The sequence below is a fragment of the Gadus macrocephalus genome, chromosome 23, assembly GCF_031168955.1.
Source record: "Gadus macrocephalus chromosome 23, ASM3116895v1".
NCBI lineage: Eukaryota > Metazoa > Chordata > Actinopteri > Gadiformes > Gadidae > Gadus > Gadus macrocephalus.
Window position 1 is genome coordinate 18997398 of NC_082404.1, and position 21279 is coordinate 19018676.

Genomic DNA, 21279 nt, shown 5'->3' on the forward strand with positions numbered 1-21279 from the left:
GCATGCTCAGGGAAGAAGGAGTACGGATCAACTGATTGGACATCACACACAAGGCAGTCTGCTGATTGGTTACTAGGGGCTCCAACAGATTAAAGCCACCGCTACTCAAAATGCTAGCCTTTGCGTTGACCACATGTGAAACCCCTTATTGCAGATCTCTAAAACACCAAAAGGTGACATCTAAAATGACAACACATCCCTAAGCTTAAGCTTCTTTTTATTAATATTTTCATGATTATGGAATAGGGTCATGCATCGTGGACCATTCAGAGACTCAAGGCACGGCAAAAGATTGACTGTCGGCTGTGTGTATACACACACACAGCTTCCCCACACTGCAAGAATACAAGATGTCTGCATGGCACTGACCGGAGGACCGACGCCGACGAGTCAGTTGAAACGTCAACAATCATGACGTTTCCCCTGCGTTGGTTTGAGAAGACGAGTGTGTGTCACACGTCCGCTTGTTTGATCTGAGGGGCCTGAAACGCTGCCACTTAACGGGACTCTAAGACGCAGACACTAACGTGAACTAACGAGCTGCTGGCCAATCAGAATGGAGACCGCCGTCGCTGAGGTTCTGATGCACTGGAATCGCCACTTCCTTTACGAGCAGCGGACTGGGAGGAGCTTAGGGCCGGTCCATGTGACGCAGGGCTGTACCAGTAGAGGGTCACCTTACAGTTCAGTAAAAAGACGAGAATGAGCCAGAGGAGACGATGATTACAACCTGAAGATTATCCGTTGTTTATTTGGTTGGGTGTTCGGAGAGGAACGACCGCGCTGGAGGGCTGGGTCGTGAGAGAGTAGTGGTCCAGAGGTCTGAGCGCTGCACTAGGAAGGAGCAGCTGGGTGCTGAAGCACAGGGTGCCCCGGTGAACCAGCAGGCGTTCAGCCACTAGAGGGCGTCGGGCTCAGTGGCTCCAGCCGTTTGGATGAACCTCCCAGAGAGCCCACGGTCGCCTTAGGCCGAGGACACGCTGGTCTCTGACGGGAGGGTGGGGGCCTTCACAGGAGGATGTCTGTGTGTTCATCAGGGCCGTCTGAAAGATATGTCGGCCCGAGGAGCTCATGGATGCTTCCTGGTATCAGCACCAATCCTTCAACCAATCAGGATGCAGCGTGGGGGCGGGTTCTGTTTGAGCTCCATTCCCTCCTTTATGGACAGAAGCACAGACGTAGTGATGACGATGATGGACAGGCCTGCCGGTCTGCGTCTGTCCGGTCGGACTGAAGCCTCCTGCTGGTCGATTGGTCCCTGAGGCGTTGGGAGGACATTGGAAGTTTTCCCGGCAGTAGAAAAATGGCCGTCAGAGCAGTTTAGTCGTGGGGCCGAGGCGGAATCAGACTCCCAACCTCTCCCGCCTGTGGCGGGAAGAGGGTAGGGTTGCGAAGACATCAACACAAGGGAAATAGACAAAAAAAACGTGCCTGCCATGGCAACAGTAAAAACAAAAAAGAAGTTCCGGTTCAGATCCAAAAAGTCCCAGAATTCCTGAAACTCTGACTGAGTTGGTTGGTGGAGTTGTTCTGGTTTCCTGAAGTGGCCACTTGACTGCCAGTGTGTTTGTGTATGTGGAGGAGAGCGTGTGTGTATGAGAGTGTGTGTGAGTGTGTTTGTGTGTGTGTGTAAGGCCTTTGTGTAACAGACTCGCAGGCGGTAGTAGCTCTAGGCCATCTCCAGTTCCCGTTCGATCCCAACGTACTTCAGGGCGTCGGCCTGGCTATACCTGGGGGCGGAGACAGAGGGAGGAGTTAGCTTAGCAGTGGCTTCCTGGAGCTAGCTCAGATACTGTTCTTTGTGTGCATTTCAAAATGGGGATCAATGGCCCTTTAACAAAACACACGCAGTCAAGAGACTTCAGACGATTTATAGAATTATCTGAACCAGTGTTCAGTAGATATGCCACCAATGCAGAACACAACTACTTAGGTTAGGTTGAGATGAGAGGCACGTGCCGGCTCACAACTAAAACACGGCAGTTCAAAGCACATTTGAACTGCCCATTTGCAGACGATCATGAAAAACTTGAACTTTAACAAATGAAGAAGATCAAGTCTAGTGAACTTGGTGAACTGTTGGTGGTAAAGATGGAAACAAAGTACTGGGGCGGTCAGTACAGACCTGTAGTCGAAGAACAGCTCCTCTCCGGTCTGGATGGCCCTCTTGGCGAAGATTCCTATCCTGTGGTCGCCGTTCACCATCATCACTGAGGGACCAGAGAGAGATACAGAGTCACACCACAGTCCCTCTGGTGGTCAATGAACCACCATCATCACTGAGGGACCAGAGAGATACAGAGTCACACCACAGTCCCTCTGGTGGTCAATGAACCACCATCATCACTGAGGGACCAGAGAGATACAGAGTCACACCACAGTCCCTCTGGTGGTCAATGAACCACCATCATCACTGAGGGACCAGAGAGATACAGAGTCACACCACAGTCCCTCTGGTGGTGGTCAATGAACCACCATCATCACTGAGGGACCAGAGAGATACAGAGTCACACCACAGTCCCTCTGGTGGTCAATGAACCACCATCATCACTGAGGTACCAGAGAGATACAGAGTCACACCACAGTCCCTCTGGTGGTTAATGAACCACCATCATCACTGAGGGACCAGAGAGATACAGAGTCACACCACAGTCCCTCTGGTGGTTAATGAACCACCATCATCACTGAGGGACCAGAGAGATACAGAGTCACACCACAGTCCCTCTGGTGGTGGTCAATGAACCACCATCATCACTGAGGGACCAGAGAGATGCAGAGTCACACCACAGTCCCTCTGGGGGTCAATGAACCACCATCATCACTGAGGGACCAGAGAGATACAGAGTCACACCACAGTCCCTCTGGGGGTCAATGAACCACCATCATCACTGAGGGACCAGAGAGATACAGAGTCACACCACAGTCCCTCTGGTGGTTAATGAACCACCATCATCACTGAGGGACCAGAGAGATACAGAGTCACACCACAGTCCCTCTGGTGGTTAATGAACCACCATCATCACTGAGGGACCAGAGAGATACAGAGTCACACCACAGTCCCTCTGGTGGTGGTCAATGAACCACCATCATCACTGAGGGACCAGAGAGATACAGAGTCACACCACAGTCCCTCTGGTGGTCAATGAACCACCATCATCACTGAGGGACCAGAGAGATACAGAGTCACACCACAGTCCCTCTGGTGGTCAATGAACCGCCAACATCATGAGAGGAGAGACCGCCGGCCGTACATAGTCACATGACAGTCAGTACCGTTGGTTAATGCATGAATTTCACTTCCACAATAGAGCCGACGATGGTAACCGCGACAACCACTGTGTACAGATCACTGGCGGTAGACTCAATAAGTCTTAATATAGCGGTCAACCGTGAAGCTATTTTACCTTGAGGGGATGTGGTTCAACTCTGTAATACTTCTGATGTAATCCGTCTACTTGACTAATACAAGATGGCCATTTAGACAGAGCAGGTGTCAGGTGTGTGAAGCTCTGTCTGGGCAGCGGTTGATTAGCCACGTCAGAGAGAGCATTAATGCTTTTCAGACAGTTATGTATAACGCCACAGTGTGTACGCATACGTGTGTAAGTGTGCGCGCGTGTGTGTATTTTAAAGTCAAGCCGACAAAGGGGGTTCACTTAATCTGAAGTACTAAAAGTGCCATTTTCTTAATACAGTCCAAGAAGACGTCTAATAGAGTGATAGTCAACAGACCGAGGCTCCCTTGACTGGGAGGACCTCTCATGTGCTTCGTGTGCCGCTCACCTTTTGCATAGCAGTTGGGGTTCACAGAGTGGTTGGCGAAGCGGATCTTGTTGCCCTTCCTCGTGGCGTCGACCACAAAGTCTGGAAACAGAGACAGGGGTCTTCATCAGCACCACTGACATCATACCGCCGCTCCAGAGCAGACAGGACGGACAGACAGCCCAGCGGAGGAAGGCCTCGACAGACGTCTCATTACCAGACGTCTCGTTACCAGACGTCTCGTTACCAGAGGGCTCGTTACCAGAGGGCTCGTTACCAGAGGGCTCGTTACCAGAGGGCTCGTTACCAGAGGGCTCGTTACCAGAGGGCTCGTTACCAGAGGGCTCATCAGCACTGTTAATGGAGCTTCATTAATCAGACCCTCCAGGATTTCGCGATGTTGCGATTTGCAACTTCAGCGCAACATCAACCACTCACAGCGAATTGAGTGCACTGTCGCAATTTTAACCAACCACCGCAACTTTCCCGCAAATTTGACCAATCAGTGGCGTCGTCTTGAACTGACGTCGACAAACTACCTTCCGCCTTACTTCCGTGTTTATACTACTTGAAGCGATTCAAGCATTCATGCAGCATGTGCGCGTCCAACGTTACACACTTGCAGACCAAAATAACTGTGAAAGATCGCAAAAAGGGATCGGCTTAGCTCAGGAGGTAGAGCAGTTGTCTTGTAACCGAAAGGTTGCTAGTTCAATCCCCAGCTCCTCCTAGCTGAGTGTTGAACACTTAACCCTAACAGCTCCTGACGAGCTCCTGACAAGGCTGTCGCCTTGCACGGTTGACTCTGCCGTCGGTGTGTCAACGTGTGTATTAACCGATGTTAGTCGCTTTGGATTAAAGCGTCTGCTAAATGCCCTAACTGTAAATTGTAAAAGCAGTATCCTGCTATTCTACATGAAAGCGGGGGAAATTACTCCGGGAAAATTGCAGTAATAACTAACATATTTAACATCAGGAAAATCACAACCTTTATAGCAACTTTCACTTCCTCTCGCACGGTAATCGCAACAAAAATATTAAAAACACCGCAACTTTCATCGCAACTTTTTGGAAAAGCTCACGCAACATCAGGCATTTTAGGCCGCAACAATCTCAAAAAAGGCCCGCGAAATCCTGGAGGGAATGATTAATGAGCCAGGAAGCAGGAAGACGCAGCAAAGCATCCCATCTCAGGTCAGGCCCCGAGGAGGGTTGCCAGATTGGGCCCGATTTCCCACCCAGTCTGGCAGCAGAACGCAGACTTAGATCAAAGTCTGGCCAGAGCGACGCTTCTGCGTCTACGGCGCGCTCACCGTTGTTGAGGTTGAACAGGAAGCTGCACATGTACTTGTCGTAGACCTTGCCCCTGCGGTCCGCCTCGTCCTGGGAGATGATCTGCACACACACACACACACACACACACACACACACACACACACACACACACACACACACACACACACACACACACACACACACACACACACACACACACACACACACACACACACACACAGGGTCAAAGGTCACGGCGTTGTCAGCTATTTAGGCACTAGAATAGAGCAGCTTCTTGAAGTGGATTGGACAACGAGGGATACTGGAAGAGGGGTGCATGGAGATTGGGTGTGGGGTGCATCAACCGCTCGGTGTATAAATGCAGCAGGATCCCCGTGTGTGTGGCTGGCCTACCTCTCCACAGTACTCGGAGATGAACTCGTTCTTGTGCACCGGCTCCTTGATGAAGATGCCCCAGCCGGCCACATCTGACGGAGCCAGCAGCAGGTGCTGAGACAGAGGGTGGAGCAGAGAGGGTGGAGCAGAGAGGGTGGAGCAGAGAGGGGTACGTTAGTATACACTCGCTGATAACGGGGAATCAAGGCACGCCAGGTGAAAGGGTTAATACTATAGAAGATCCCGACGTGGCTTAAGAGTGTCAATACTCAGCATTGTTACCACGGATCAGTCCGGTGCGAGCTATACTTTATAATAAGGGCTACAGTATGGCACGATGGTCGCTGTGACGGATGTGAGAGAGAACGAGAGACAGAGTGCAAGAGAATGAGACAGAACGGGCGAGAGAGACAGGAAGACAGACAGACAGAGACACAGACAGACAGACAGAGACACAGACAGACAGAGACAGTGCGTACCTTCTTGGCTCCCCTCTGGATGGAACAGACAGACAGAGACACAGACAGAGACACAGACAGACAGACAGAGACACAGGCAGACAGACAGGCAGTGCGTACCTTCTTGGCTCCCCTCTGGATGGAGCAGACAGACAGACAGACAGACAGGCAGACAGACAGGCAGTGCGTACCTTCTTGGCTCCCCTCTGGATGGAGCAGTTCTTGCAGGAGACGTTCTTGCTGTCCCAGTGCTCGGCCGCGCCGCAGGTGAGACAGAGGTCGGGGTCACACTCGCGGACCGCCAGGTAGCACGGGCACTGCTTGGTGTTGCACTGGGCCTTACACCTGCAGCCCGGGAACCGGTTCTGACCTGCACCCGCGACAAGACCCCGTACCGGAGTTAGACGCTTACATTCAGGTCGTTCAGCAGACGCTTTGATCCAAAGCCACTGACTATAAGTCCATTGGTCAGGAGAAGGAGAAACAACGACGTATCTGTCTGTGCGGTAAGGATGTTCATAGAACCAGGGGCCAGGCAGTACCAATGGCTAGGTTAACCCATTCCTATGTCATACATGTCATACTTCTATGGCCTGTTAAGCCCTTTGAGGCTGTACCTGTGATTAAGGCCATTGAATTTAATTTAATTCCCCCATGTACAACAAAGACAGCTAGGATAAACCGCTACACAATGCCAAGTACTATTTATAGACTTGGAACACACAGCTTTTATGCTTGTTTTTGAATAATAATAAAAGTATTTTTTTTAATACATTAGGGTCATCTGTGAGGTATTCTGATACACGCGGGTACATTTTAATTAATGAATTATAAATAATATTAAGCAGTTATACTTTAGCTTGAGTTAAACATTGTGTCTACGTGTACGGTTCACATTGAGACGAGGTGGGTGCTGATTGGGTGACTTTACATTCAGAGCTGCACTGGCAGAACTTTTCACAGAAGTTCTGAGCCGTGACACAGGGGCAGGAGGAGTCACATGGTTGCCTCGGGTGGTCACATGGTTGGTAGTTGTACACGTGATTGGACGAGCCGTCTGGAGGGGAGGAAGTAAACAGGATGCATGTTATCAAAAGGAATCGAGTAAAGAAAGACTGAAACGGGGCTGGCATACATGTAACGATAATGCGATATAAATATGATAGGTAGATGATAAAAGATGTACAAAATGTTTATTTAGCCAATTGATGTACTATATTTACGGTAAATCTCAATGTTATGCAGCCTTGCCACTCAAATATACAACTACAATTTCTGCAATCAGCAAACATATAAACATTTATATATTGAAATACATTTAAAAGACGTTATAATTTATATTTATTTATTTATATTTTTAAAAAAAAAAAGAGCATAAAAAGTATATTCCATATATTGCTTCGTTTTTTATAGGTAATATTTATGGATCCCGTGGATGAGGTCGTGTGTCGGGCGCGCCCCTGACCTTTCTTGAGCTGGATCTTGCGGCAGTGGGTTGCCCAGAGTCTGTGCTTCTTCCTCTTCTTCCTGGGGGGCGTGTCCTCGTCTTCGTCCTCGGTGGGCGCGCGGGCGATGATGCTCGACTCCTTCACCCTGAACTCGTACACCTGGGGGGGGGAGCCAAGATGGCGGACAGGAGCGGCGTTAGCCCCGGGCTGCAGACCACAGACCTCTGGGGAAGAAGGCCCGCCCCCATCGGTCAAATGTCGACGGTATACAACACGGCGTTGTAGAATGATCGTACATAACAAACTGTGGGTGGCGAAGACGTACAAGCTGCGTCGCGGTATGAAATACACTTTTCCCATCTAGTTTGGGCTGGGTCCTTGGATTGTCGGTGGCGTTAAAGTAGCGTTAATAATCGTTTACGACTTTAACGGCAGACAAATCCAAAATCACAGTCGAAAAACTAGATGGAAAAAAAGTGTCGTTGAACACGCGCCGCAGCTTTGACTTCTTTTCCTCTCCCACGTACGCTCCTTCATAAACCCCGTGGTGTTGCCCACAGACATTCGACCGAGGGTCCCGGAGCCTCGGAGGCGGGGCTTATTCTCCAGGGGGGGGACGGTGGCGTCCTGGATCACAGCGAAGTGTTCATGCATGTTAGTGACCCACGGCGTAGGAGCAACGTCAGGGTTTCCCACAGCGCTTTTACAGCTTAGGCGGCCGCCTTAGCAACACACGCCTGTCGCCTTGACTACCGTCCAAAAACAAAGGATCAAAAACCAAAAATATATATACTTTAACAGTTAGATCATTGTTCGTGATAAATCATTAACAAGACTAAATCAGTTGAGTTAAATCGTTGAGCTTGTTCCAGGTTTTATTTTGGAAAGCAGATTATTTATCAATGATATCCAACTTCCTATTGAGTGTTTAATATCTCTAAATGACCCCCGGGGAGCGGGCTCTACCTGTCTGCAGGTCTTGGTGCCGATGAGCCGGGCGATGGCGCAGTAGTTGTCGTAGTACGTCCCGATCAGCACCCTGAACAGGGAGGCCTCGGCGCCGCTCCAGTCCACCGGCTCCGGCTCGCAGGTCAGCTTCAGCGTGACCGGGGTCTGGGAGCGGGAGTTCCCCTCTGTGGGGGGGGGACGGGGGGGGGACACGGAGCAGTGAGCACGGGGAGGACGGGACCGGCTACCATCAGTACGACTGGTGACGCTACCAGGGGAACAAACTAATCCTCACAACACTGATCAATGTTTCAATGAGTATTAAAGGGGGATTATAAAACCCAATGGGACACAAAGAGCAGAGAAAATTAATGTACTATTAGGGTACACAGGAGGGCTCAGAGTGAGTGAGTGAGTGAGTGAGTGAGTGAGTGAGTGTGTGTGTGTGTCCCCTCACCTGAGCTGCTGGTCTGCATTTCTTTTTTATCCTCATCTTCTTTATGGTTGTCGTGGTTGTCGTGTTTATCATGGTTGTCGTGGTTATCATGGTTGTCGTGTTTATCGTGGTTGTCGTGGTTGTCGTGTTTATCGTGGTTGTCGTGTTTATCGTGGTTGTCGTGTTTATCATGGTCGTCGTGTTTATCATGGTTGTCGTGTTTATCATGGTTGTTGACGACAGCGGCCTCCTCATGGTTGGCGACCGCGTCTCCGTCCTTGCTGCCCTCGCCGTCGCTGTCCGTGTCTTTGGTTTCCGAGGAGACGGACGGGCTGCCCGGCCGGCTGCTGGGTCGCCCGCGGCGACGGGCAGCAGCGGGGCGCTTGGAGGGGCTCTTCACCTCCTCGGCCTCCTCCCCCCCCTCCCCCTCCGGGGCCATGATGGCGGGGAACTCCCGGACGCCGTCGTCCTGGTGAGGACACCCTGACGTTAGTGTTCCTCCACACACAGCCGTCTCACACGCATTCTTCCAAAGCAACTCGTCGCAGCTTGTGGGCGGCACGTGGCTCAGGAGACAGAGCGGGGTGGTACGTTACCGGGAGGGTGCTAGTCCGATCCCCGGCTCCTCCTAGCTGAGGGTCGAGGTGTCCCTGAGCGAGCGTTCATGCACACATTCACACACCGACTGCGGCTGTCGCCGCAGTCGGTGTGACTGCGGCTGTCGCCGCAGTCGGTGTGACTACGGCTGTCGCCGCAGTCGGTGTGACTGCGGCTGTCGCCGCAGTCGGTGTGACTACGGCTGTCGCCGCAGTCACACCGACTGCGGTGTGACCCATATTACACCACCCGGTGTGAGTGTGATTAGCCATTACAAGCCGTTTTCAAAATCGGCCTCTTCTGACATCACAAGTGGGCGTGTCCACATAGATGCGTTCTGGATAGATCAGTCTACCAGCCCACCCAGTGGACTGGAGCAAACGCGGCTCATCGATCCGTCATCCATCTTGGTCGACACGTCCACTGGTGATGTCAGAAGAGGCAGATTTCCTGATGGTATAATATGGGACCTTTAATGGCCCGAGTCAGTCCCTCACCTGCACCAGGTGCATGTAGCAGTCGCTGCCGCACGGCTTGTTGTCCACCAGGCTCTCCATGTTCTTACGCTTGTAGGTGTTTGGCGTGGCGTGGAACGCTGCCAGAGGAGACACGAGGACAACACAATGCTGCCGTCAAGGAAATGAAGGGACACGTTCAAACTGGAACATGACAAATATCAAAAAATAAAATATAGATCATCAAAAAGACATTGTTCAGGACATAGCACATCATCATACATATCAACACACCAAACCCAAGCTTAACTGATATTGTGGGCATCGAGTTAAGACTTGGTACAATTTAGCAACGTGACTTGGGCCCGTGACTACGGAAACATGACGTCAACGAGCGGCTCGGGCCGGCGGCCACGTTGCTCAGGGTCCCCCCCTACAGGTGAGACCACAGACATTAGGGGATCGAACCCAGAGCGTCCCCCCTCCATCATTACCCATCGTCTGGCAGGGCGGCAGATCGTCTGTCCGCTGGGGGGCGTGTTCGGAGTGTGAGGACTCACGGTGGAGGAAGCAGTCGTACTTGAAGCAGCGACGGCAGAAGAGCGTGTGGAAGGAGTGCAGGCTCTGCTCGCGCTGCACAGAGCGCGCGTTGGGCCCGTCGATGTTGGGCGTGCACTCTGGGGGCAAAGCCCCCGGGAGCTGGGGCTCAGTCAGCTCCTTGTACCTGGGTGGGGGGGGCATGAGCGCACGCACAGGAGCACGCAGACAGGAGCATGGGAACCATAGACACGAGCACACAGACAGACACGAGCACACAGACAGACACGAGCACACAGACAGACACGAGCACACAGACAGACACGAGCACACAGACCGACACAAGCACACAGACAGACACGAGCACACAGAGGTCAGTAAGAGTGATGCAATGATTGCAAAACTATTAATAATAATAATGGATTGAATATATATAGCGCTTTTCAAGACACTCAAAGAGGCTTAACAGTGAAGGGGGGACCTCACTAACCACCACCAGTGTGTAGCCCCCACTGGGGTGATGCACGGCAGCCAATCTGCGCCAGAACGCTCACCACACACCAGCTTGAGGTGGAGTGAGGGAATTAATGAGTCAGCCAATTATACAGAATGATGATTAGACTGAATGAGCCTGGTCGGGCCAGGACACCGGGGAAACCCCTTCTCTTTGCGACAAGTTCCCTGGGATCTTTTGTGACCTCAGTGAGTCAGGACCTCGGTTTTTTACGCCTCCTCCGAAGGACGGCGCCTTCCACAGCACAGTGTCCCCGTCACTGCACTGGGGCATCGGGATTGATGTTAAAGCCAGAGGGAAGAGTGCCACCTACTGGCCACCACCCGACACCACTTACAGCACCTGGTATTCCCAGGCGGTCTCCCATCCAAGTCCTAACCAGGCCCAACCAGGCTTAGCTTTCGAGATCAGACGTGTCCATGGTGCTAAGGCCAATTACATTACACTACCACATTTGATAATATGTTGCCTTTAATCTATGTAGGGTGTGTAGTATCTATGTAGTGCACAGTTTCTCGCAGATTGTTAGATAAGGTGGTTGGCTTTGCCTTGAGACCGGGGGGGGGGGTCTTTTAAATGTTACCATATTCTAAACAAATCTTTTTTTTTTACCTAGTTCAGGCGGCAGGCGTGTGTTGCTTAGGCTACACACCTACACCTAAGCTGTTAAGTGCTGTTGGAAACCCTGTTGTGTATGCTATTAACCGTTTCCCCTTTGCCAAGTGCCCGACTGAGCATGTGTGGGCCTGACTCACACCAATAAACGGCCATCCTACGGAATCCTTTCATTTAAAATGACTTTACTTGTATTGCACTACAAAAAAACTAAAAATCGGTACACGATGGTGTCTCCCAACCTAAACCTCGGTATGGCCACACTCACTTCTCCTTGAGTTCCTCGGTGGAGCCTTTGTCAGGGAACATGGCGGAGATGGCTTCAAAGATCTTGTCTGAGGGGAACTTCTTGCTGCTGTCGTTGCTGCTGCTATGATCTGGAGAGGAAAGAGCATCACAAAAACTGTTACAGCGATGGTGGTGCCAAATATCGATGTTATCATATATTTTTTATATTTCTAAGGACGAGTAACTGAAAAGCTCGAGTTTGGACCATGAATAAAGGCTGAAGTCCAGCCCTTTAACTACGAATACAAAATACCCGTGAAAAGGTAGACATATCTTGATGCATCGTTATCGGATTGCCTAACGAAATATTGATTATCGGAGAAGCGCTAGCCTGTGTCGCGATACTATCTGTATCGTGGGCCGTATCGTTATCTCATATCCTATCGTGAGGTACCCTGCGTCTCCCACCCCTAGTGTCTACTGATAATCCATCTACATGCAGAGGGGGTCTTACTCTCAGTGGTGACCAGGGGGTCTTTGCTGGGCTCCTCGGGGGGGGGCTGCTGCTGCTCCTTGCTCTCACACAGCTCCAGCTTCTCCACCTTGAAGTCGGGCTGCTCTTCCTCGTCCTCCTCATCCTCGTTGTCGCTGTACTGGGTCAGAGCGCTCACCAGCTCCACGAAGATCTCGTCGTTGATGAAGCCGCACTCTGCAGACACACACACACACACACACACACACACACACACACACACACACACTGTCATCAGTTCTAGGGATGTGATCCGTGACAACAGGTGATGGGAAAGATACACACAATTAAGAAAATAGCTTTTGTATAAATTATAACTTTTTTATTGACTCATTTCTAAATGAGGTCCAATTGAATCCAGTTAACAGTGGCTATGAAAAATCAATCTTTTCATTAATTATTGTATGCTGTACATCCATCGTGTAGCATCTTATCCTAGCTATCTTTGTTGCATAAGGGGAATGGGTTAACCTCATAATAGACTTTGCTTGGCACTTCGTTCTATGAACATCCTCTACAGACAGCGATATATTTTTGTTTGTCTTTCTTCTGACAAATGTACTCATTGTAAGTGGCTTTGGATTAAAAAAAAGAAAAGTCTGCTCAACACCCTAAAGGTTCATGTAAATTAATTAAATTACATCTAGCGCAACCAACGCCATCTGATGAATCTCCAACAAGAGCTTCACATCAGTGGGTGGCACAGAAGAGCCTAAAGGACTACGATGTACAATGAACAATGCTCCGGCTGCAGCAGCCAGCTCTCCTGCACGCCCTTCATGTATACGAGGAGGTGACGAGTGCCTCCGGTCTGCGCTCACCTCGGTCTCCATGGACCTTGCCGTCGTAGTTCTTGATGAGCTCCTCGATGAAGGTGCCGTCCTGGTCCAAGATCTCGTCCCCCATGTAGGGGATATTGTGGAGCACCGTCTCGTCTTCCACCTGGACGGGGACACACACACACACACACACACACACAGGAGGGAGGGAGAGAAGGGGGGTTCATGGGAGTTGTAGTCCAAGGGCCAGCTGAATACAGAACAACTGGGACGACTTAACCCCGACCACAAACCCAGCACCAGTAGCAGAAGGTACACATTACGGCTCCGCGTTTCAATTGATTTCAGTTCCATGGATGCTGATGTCGAGGTAGGTGAGTGAGAGACAGACGCACAGAGACAGACGGACGTTTCATACCATGAAGTTCTGCTGCAGTGGCGACCAGGAGTACATGACTGGTACGGAGGCCACAGCGTTCAGGGTCTTCAGAGGGATCACCTGCTTGGGGAACTCGGAGAAGCCACTGTCCACCGTGCACTGTGGACGGAGAGAGGCGAGACGTTTAACGTTTGTTATATTAGTATTTTTCTAGGGTAGAAAGCTACTGCGTGTGATTCCTCACAGGATTTCCACACCTCACTTTAGGTGTCCTTAAGAAGGATCCCTTGGGGAAAAAAAACAATGCACATTGTAATGATTGCTTGACGTTCCACTTTTGAATACTGATTGTAAACACAAAGCCGCCATCATGTGTGTCCGTAGCCTGAAGACACCGTGTGGGAGATATGTGCGTGTGTTACGGAGGGAGCGTGCACCTCTCTGGTCCCGCGCAGGGAGCTGACCGCCGTCATCACGTGAGCGGGCTGGATGCGTCGGGTCTTCCACTCCTGGTTCAGGACGTCCGTCCGATCCATGATCTTCTGCCGGTTGGTGTTGAACATGCTCTGGGGGGGAGAACGAACGAATATTAGGCAGCCCTTAATATTCTAACCTGTTATGGGCAGGCCAAGAGGGAGAGACATCGGAGAACCCGACGCACTCTATTCATAATATTCTAATGACCACGGAAGAGGCAGTGAATGAAGTATTGATTAGACAGCGATTAGAAACCTAATAAACCGTTGGAACACGCAAGACCGGTAACCATAGCAACGCGGTAAACAAACCTCGCGAAGCCCAATCCACGTCTTACTGAAGGCATTGAATGGCCAAAATATTATTAATAAATATTCGAATATTAATAAACAAACAAACTTCAAATATGATTTTTGGGCAAAAGTCAAAACCCACACACCCCCCCCCCGGGGGTGGGTTGGGTGTGTGTGTGTGTGTGTGTGTGTGTGTGTGTGTGTGTGTGTGTGTGTGTGTGTTTACCTTGACCTCGTCCGCCCGGCGGAAGCGTTTGAGCTGGCGCAGCCTCATGTACTCAGACTTGACCCTCCTCTTCCAGCAGGCCGGGCCTTTCTCGGAGCGTTTCCCTGTCAGCACCATGGTCGACCTGGAGCGACACACGGCAGCCGTCAGTCACCGGGCTGTTTGACTGACAAACCAGGGCCTCAGAGGCCCTCCCCTGTCTCCCTGACTGTCGTTTGGACAGTTTGACCATTTCCACTAAATTTCCCTGTTTTGGGATTTAGCAATGTTTTTTTGATGAATACGATTACATTTTTACCTACTGAGTGCACTATGTACAGCACTCTGGTCAGTGCGAACTGTTATAAATGTGCTTTATAAATACATTTTACTCACTTACATTAACTGTAATACGCTTCATTAACTTTATAAAAAGGTTGCAAGCATCATTTTGACTATGGGGTGACACTTGGATAACCACAAACTTCACCGATTTTTTAATTTATTAGGTAATTTTACCTTTCCATTGTGAGCTCTATGGCTGTAGCCAGCTCTACTGATTTACTTCCCCACTGAGTTAAACCATTAGGGGAAGGAGGAACTAGAGAGCAATCTAGCATTGTAAACAGGAAAGCCAAATGACGAGCCGAACCCTGCTCTCAACGAAGAGGAGAGTGACGGTTTAAAACGCATTCAGCTGTACTCGCAATTTATGTTTCCCTCCCGAATGGCATAAGTTATTACGGGATGCAAATCAGCTAGCCGGAGATAAAATCTGAAAATATTTCAGTTTCTTTTTTTTTTTTAATATGTTTTTAACAACTGTGAATGAACTTTCCCTTACATCCGTTATGACATTAAAACAAGTATTCGGATCATATCTAGATGCATTGGCTGTCAGATCACTTTCCTCCGTAACTCACATTAACTTTTTCAAACCTTACATGAGGGGAGATCTGCTGTAGGCCTTCAAAATAAGAGATATAGTAAACTACGAAAAGACAACGCTCAAACATCAATGTTTGTATACTGACGTGCACATCATAACAGACAATTAACTAGAAAGCAACTTCAAATTAAGACAAAAGGAGTGTTTTAGCCTGCCTGAGTCTCTAATCTAAAACATGTGGACACAGCCTACAATTAGGATGTTGGTGAATTGGATGATGTATTACGTAAGCTGCATTTCTCCCTGTACAACTCGTCTAACAAGATCTAATTTTCTGCAAAATATTTACCATGCCAGTCCTTTGAGCATGCCGTTGCATACATGGCATTGAATAATGATTACACAGCCGTCCACAGTGATACCACATGTCTCCTCTTAGGAGACACTTCTGACCTGAGACACAGGGTTTGTGGTTGGTTTTGTGGTATCGTACAACATGTACAAAAAAGGCTGTTGAAAGAACGTTGCTTCACCAAATATCAGATCACCAGTGAGCCAAGACACCGATTCCGACACGTTGAAAATATAAAATCAATCACCCATTTCTGTTTTGAGCACAAAAAAAACAACGTCCACCCTGACATTTTGAAGCAATTACTTCCATAAACAACGAGGGGCTCTCACTGTCAAGCCTCACACTTGTTGGACCAACAGCCTGACAATGTAAACAAAACACATTAAACGGAACAAACGTTAAGGGTGCAAACACATTAGGTGGTGTCGAAAGTTAAGGATGTTAACACATGAAGTGGACTAAAAAGTTAATGGTTTTAAGTTAAAATCCTTAACTTTTGATTCCACTTAATGTGTTCCAACTTTTAACACATTAAATGGAATCAAAAGCTAAGGGTGTAAACACAATAAGTTGAAGTAGTTTTAAAAGTTATGGGTGTAAACACATTCGGTGGAAGTGGATTTAAAAGTTAAGGATGTAAACACATTCAATGGACTTAAGAGTTAAGGGTGTAAATGTAAAAACACTAGGTGGTAGTGGTTTGAAAACTGTAGCATGTTGTCAACCTCCCTCCGGGCGGTCGCCAGACCCGGTTGCGGGATGTCCTGATGCCAGTCTGCTGAACCCACCGCGACGCCCCTATAAACTCTGCCTATCTTACATCTAGCCTCCGGCTAGGTGAAGCTAACGAAGGCGTCCCAGTGAACAGTTTGACAATAGTTCCCTGAACCCGGAGAACATCGGAGGAAACCATCAGGAAGGGGAGACGCCGGCTGGTCTGAACCCCTTCCAGACGGCGGACAGCGGTGACAGTATCTCCTACCTGAGAGTGGTGCCCGGTCCTCATTCAGCGGGGCGACCCGGGGTGGATGTGATACAGGACGGGCTGAAAAACGTCCTTTGTATACACGGGGGCAGGGGGTGGTTAGCGGGTTAGCTGCTACGTTAGCACACTAGCTCGTAGCACGCTAGCTCTTTAGCTCCGGCAGCAAGCCGCCAGCGACAGACCAACACCGGCTTTACTTGTCAGCACTCACGGCGCTCGTTTCCCCAGTCCGACCGGGACCGGGAATAGATGTGATGTTCAGTGTCAAACGGTGTCGATGACGGACACAACTTTCACTTTGTAATTTTGTAATTAATTTGTCCGGTTTTGATGTTTCCGCCTCAGCAACTATTCAAACCGCCGTCCGTGTAGCACTCACCGCCCACTTCGGCTGCAGCAGATTCAAGACGCGCCAAACGTTTGGACCAATCACAGGCAACGATGCTGACCGCTTTTACTGTGCTGTCATACGATAGGCTAGATTAGAGAGACAGCTCCACCAATGGGGTTCAGCGCTGTGCTGGGGCCCCAGACAGGGGCACATGTGGATATATTCTCTTTGTTCTCACATTCATCCCCTATATCAGATACAACTACAATATCTCGTTTGCTGATATTCTCTCTTATTATGTTTTTGGGGAACACAACTTTTTTATGAGAACTTTCCAGAATATCGACGTGTTTCATAAATGTATATAAATCGTTAACATTGCAGCTCGTGTCGCATTGTTCGCATAAACTATGTTTTATGAGAGGATCGCAACGTGTATTGGTTGCATTTATCTAACGCAATGTGTTCATTCTGTCGGAGAACAGAATGAACACATTGCTTGCGTCTCAAGGAAAGCCTCCTCCCTCATCGTCCTCTTACATCACAAACCGCAATAATCATAATCATTTTAACTATTCCAAATGGACATTTTCTACACATCAGTCTAAAACTAGTCCTTAAAAAACACAATTTGTTTTGCGTTTCCACAAAAGAACATTCCCCTGAGGCCAGACAAGGAAGTTAGACCATCATTAAGATTCAGCCCCATCCAGCAAGGGCAAGGGGTATCAAGTGCATTAAGCTCCTCCCCGGACACACGGTGATTGGTTGAAAGCCTCCAAGCGCTCTTTAGATGTTAACATTACTGAAGAAATTCATAATGTCATTATACCGCATTGGTATAGACGAGCTCGGGACGAGAGAATACATAGTAGATCATTTACATTTAATTAAATGCGAAGTAATAGTAAGATCTATTTATGGCAATGCAATGTAACGGGACGTACTGGTAGAAAGCATTCCGATTAGGATTCCTGGATTGATTGGAGATCGAAGCACACACATATCCACACAGATAGACAGCCAGCCAGTCAGACAGACAGACAGACAGACAGACAGACAGACAGACAGACAGACAGACAGACAGACAGACAGACAGACAGACAGACAGACAGACAGACAGACAGACAGACAGACAGACAGACAGACAGACAGACAGACAGACAGACAGACAGACAGACAGACACACACACACACACACACACACACACACACACACACACACACACACACACACACACACACACACACACACACACACACACACTAACGTATTTCTATATACATATATATATATATATATATATTTTTTTTTAATCACATGCCATCTCTACTCCCTCCACGGGGGGCGCTATGTTTGACCAGAGTAGAGAATCTGTTAGCAGGATAGCTTTTAGCTGACAGATGAAATAGCTCCAACAAGCAGAAGATAATTGTACTGCTCGGATTACTACTTTATGACGGATTACATTTTTACATTGCACGGCCTGTACTCTCCATCCGTCGACTGCGGTCATTACATCCTATCTGAATAAACATATCCCTTTGCCGGTAAGAGTTATTACACATTAATTAGCCGGCTTGCTAGTATAACATCATATGCCTCACAATATCCACATCGGCCACCTAAAGTATCCTAAATATAGCAATGAATTCATTTTTAAAAGATGTCAACAGCATGCATATCTAAAGAAATAACCGTAATAAGCCCTAAACGAAGTCAACATCCCTTTTTTGTTATTCATATATTATGACTAATTTAATGAACATTGATTCAATGAATTCATTCAATTCGATGAATCCAGTCGAGTACATGGTGTATTTGGTTTGATGTGTAACGAATTGATTTGAGTTTCTCTCTCACACACACACACACACACACACACACACACACACACACACACACACACACACACACACACACACACACACACACACACACACACACACACACACCTTTTATTGGATTGTATGCGTGTCTCTGTCGCAGCAAATATACGTGAGATCACAACGTTAACAGATCCTCATCGTTTTGCTTCAGAGCCGTGCGTGTCCCCCGTCTCCTCCTCCACCATGGGAGAGATCGAGCTGTCCTGCCGTGCCTACGTGAAGATGCACCTCCACGCCTGCCTGTTCCCCCGGTGCAGCGTCAACGGGCTGCTGCTGTCGTCTGGCGCGCCAGGGGGCGCTGTCTGCGTGACGGACTGCGTGCCTCTGCTCCACTCTCACCTGTCTCTCGCTCCCATCACTCAGTTAGCACTCACACAGGTATGTGTATAATTATCGGGGGTGGCGTGTGGCTCAGGAGGTAGAGCAAGTTGGTGTGGTGGGGCACCTGAGGTAGACGCCTCACCCTGACTGCTACTGGCTGTCACTTTGCATGGTTGACTCCGTCTTCGACCCGTCGGTTTGTGAATGAGTCCATGGACGGGTGAATAAAAGGGGTCTCAAACTCAAATTACCTGGGGGCCACTGGAGGAAGAGCTTGGCTGAGGTTGGGCCACAAGTACTCAAGTATTTCTTAAAAAGGATGTTTAGTATAAAAAAAAAAAAACTCTGCCACTGTGTTAGGTGACAAGCTGATGCTGGCAAACTGAGCTCTCTTTTCGGGGCAGACAATACTCGCAGCCTGCAACATACACTCCTTCTGTAAAAGGCTTTCCTGCCTTAGCGATCATTTCGCTCATTGTAAAGCTGGCCTTTACTGCTTTATCAGCCTCGTCGGTTGGTTTCCTAAAGAGAGTTTGTTGCCAGGTGAAACATTTCTTTAGGTCTGTGACTCGCTTCTCCCTCTCATCTCCCCGGTATTTCGCATACTCCTCGGCATGCCTCGTTGAGTAATGGCGTCTGATGTTGTATTCTTTGACAACGGCAACTTTTTCAGCACATACAAGGCAGGTAGGGGTTCCCCTGTGCTCAACAAAAAAATATTCTAACTCCCACCTTTCATGAAATTGTCTGTGGACATCGTCAACCTTTCTTTTCCCACTGGGTTTTGAGAGGGACATGAGGTGACGCTACGCTTCCACTTGGTGTCACTCCGTTGCTTGCTGCGTTTCCTAGCAACCTGACTGGTTGCCTGCTATGGTAGCCCATGCGGGCCAAAGCGCGTTTGGTAAAGACACGCGGGCCACATTAACATTACAATGTGGGGGGCCACTTGTGGCCCCCCACATTGTAATGTTAATTACAAGGCCCGCGGGCCTTGACTCTGAGACCTCAAAGCCTCCATTTACCATTTACTGCGTTCCAAAACCCATGCTACCATACTATTTAGTAGTATGCCAGAAGATATTTAGTGTGTCCCAATACATAGCATGGAAAATGCAGTATGCCAAAAACACCAGGATGTTGTTCTACGTCCAGTTGCATTTCGCAGTACACAAGCCAGTAGTATGCTTTAAGCTGTTCTTGTGCCCCACAACAATCCGCAACAGCAGAAGGTATGTGGGTGGAACCGAAATCACCTGTAGTATTTCCTGATTGCATGCATACCGTGTGCAAAGGTATGTTCTTTCGCACGTACGACAGATAGACACACACACAAGTAAAAGAAAAGGTATGTGGTTTTGGAACGCAACCAGACTGATAAGAGCGATGTATCAAAGGTATCAAAGGTCTGATTGAAACAGTTTTGCATGTCAGAATAACGACACAGATGGTCCAGATTGTGCGTTGATTCATCAAAACACACGTTGCTGTAGTAATATAACAGCAGTGTTTTGTTAACACACGAGAGAGCTACAGGACGAACAACGTTTTGAGCTTGGCTCCCCTAATGTGTGCCTGCCATGTCGTGTGTGTTCTCTGTACACAGGTAGACGTCTGGTGTTCACAGACCCAGCAGAGGATCGTGGGTTACTACCAGGCCAACGCGTGTGCTTCAGACAGCAGGTGAGAGCCCCCTCACCCCTCACTACCCCTGCTGGACTGGTGGTATGGCCTCGGACCAAGCCACTACTGGCAAGCGTCAAGCCGGTGTGTGCGTATAGCAACACACACTGCTTTACTGCTTTTTGTTTTCCGTTGCACTCCTTATCATCCCTAGAAGGAGGGATCCCTCTTTTGTGATCCTTCTCAAGGTTTCTTGACTTTGGATTTGAGTTTTTCCCTGCTCCTTTGAGGGTTGACTCTTATTTGATATATGATATCATGTTACTTGATGGATTGGTTTGTCTTCCTACCATCTCTGTCTCCTCATACATGAATGTTCTTCTGTTTGCCTTCCTCCCGGACACAGTCCCACGCCTTGCGCTCTGAAGATAGCTGATAAGATCTCGGAGCAGTGCAGCAACGCCGTTTTGTTAATGGTAAGCTCAACGCAGAGAGATGAGTGAGAGCATTTGACCCGTGAACAACACTAAAGATACAGGTCTCCATCATAT

General features: G+C 48.9%; 2 protein-coding genes across 3 annotated transcripts in view; one reads left to right on the plus strand and one right to left on the minus strand.

Annotated features, from left to right (window-relative positions):
- Window positions 1-621: 621 nt before the first annotated feature.
- Window positions 622-16980, minus strand: ezh2 (enhancer of zeste 2 polycomb repressive complex 2 subunit). Of its 2 annotated transcripts, none has more exons than XM_060045290.1 (19): window positions 16561-16980; window positions 14356-14479; window positions 13797-13925; window positions 13399-13518; window positions 13023-13143; window positions 12184-12378; window positions 11710-11818; window positions 10270-10499; window positions 9818-9915; window positions 8745-9192; window positions 8306-8472; window positions 7357-7498; window positions 6823-6948; window positions 6083-6261; window positions 5452-5547; window positions 5076-5157; window positions 3784-3864; window positions 2126-2210; window positions 622-1730 (listed from the first exon to the last, which is right to left on the minus strand). In XM_060045290.1, exons 2-19 carry the CDS (start codon window positions 14470-14472, stop codon window positions 1670-1672), a joined length of 2586 nt encoding a protein of 861 aa, XP_059901273.1. In that variant the 5' UTR covers window positions 14473-14479; window positions 16561-16980; the 3' UTR covers window positions 622-1669. The 2 variants fall into 2 exon arrangements, with proteins under 2 accessions (XP_059901273.1, XP_059901274.1); XM_060045291.1 differs by having other exon boundaries at window positions 10336-10499; window positions 16561-16978.
- Window positions 16981-18244: 1264 nt separating this feature from the next.
- Window positions 18245-21279, plus strand: part of emc9 (ER membrane protein complex subunit 9) — a 4085-nt gene continuing 1050 nt past the window's right edge. The window contains exons 1-4 of the mRNA XM_060045295.1: window positions 18245-18445; window positions 18936-19162; window positions 20712-20788; window positions 21135-21204. Coding sequence (XP_059901278.1) covers window positions 18968-19162; window positions 20712-20788; window positions 21135-21204 — 342 coding nt within the window. The 5' untranslated portion in view covers window positions 18245-18445; window positions 18936-18967. The remainder of the gene's footprint in view (window positions 18446-18935; window positions 19163-20711; window positions 20789-21134; window positions 21205-21279) is intronic.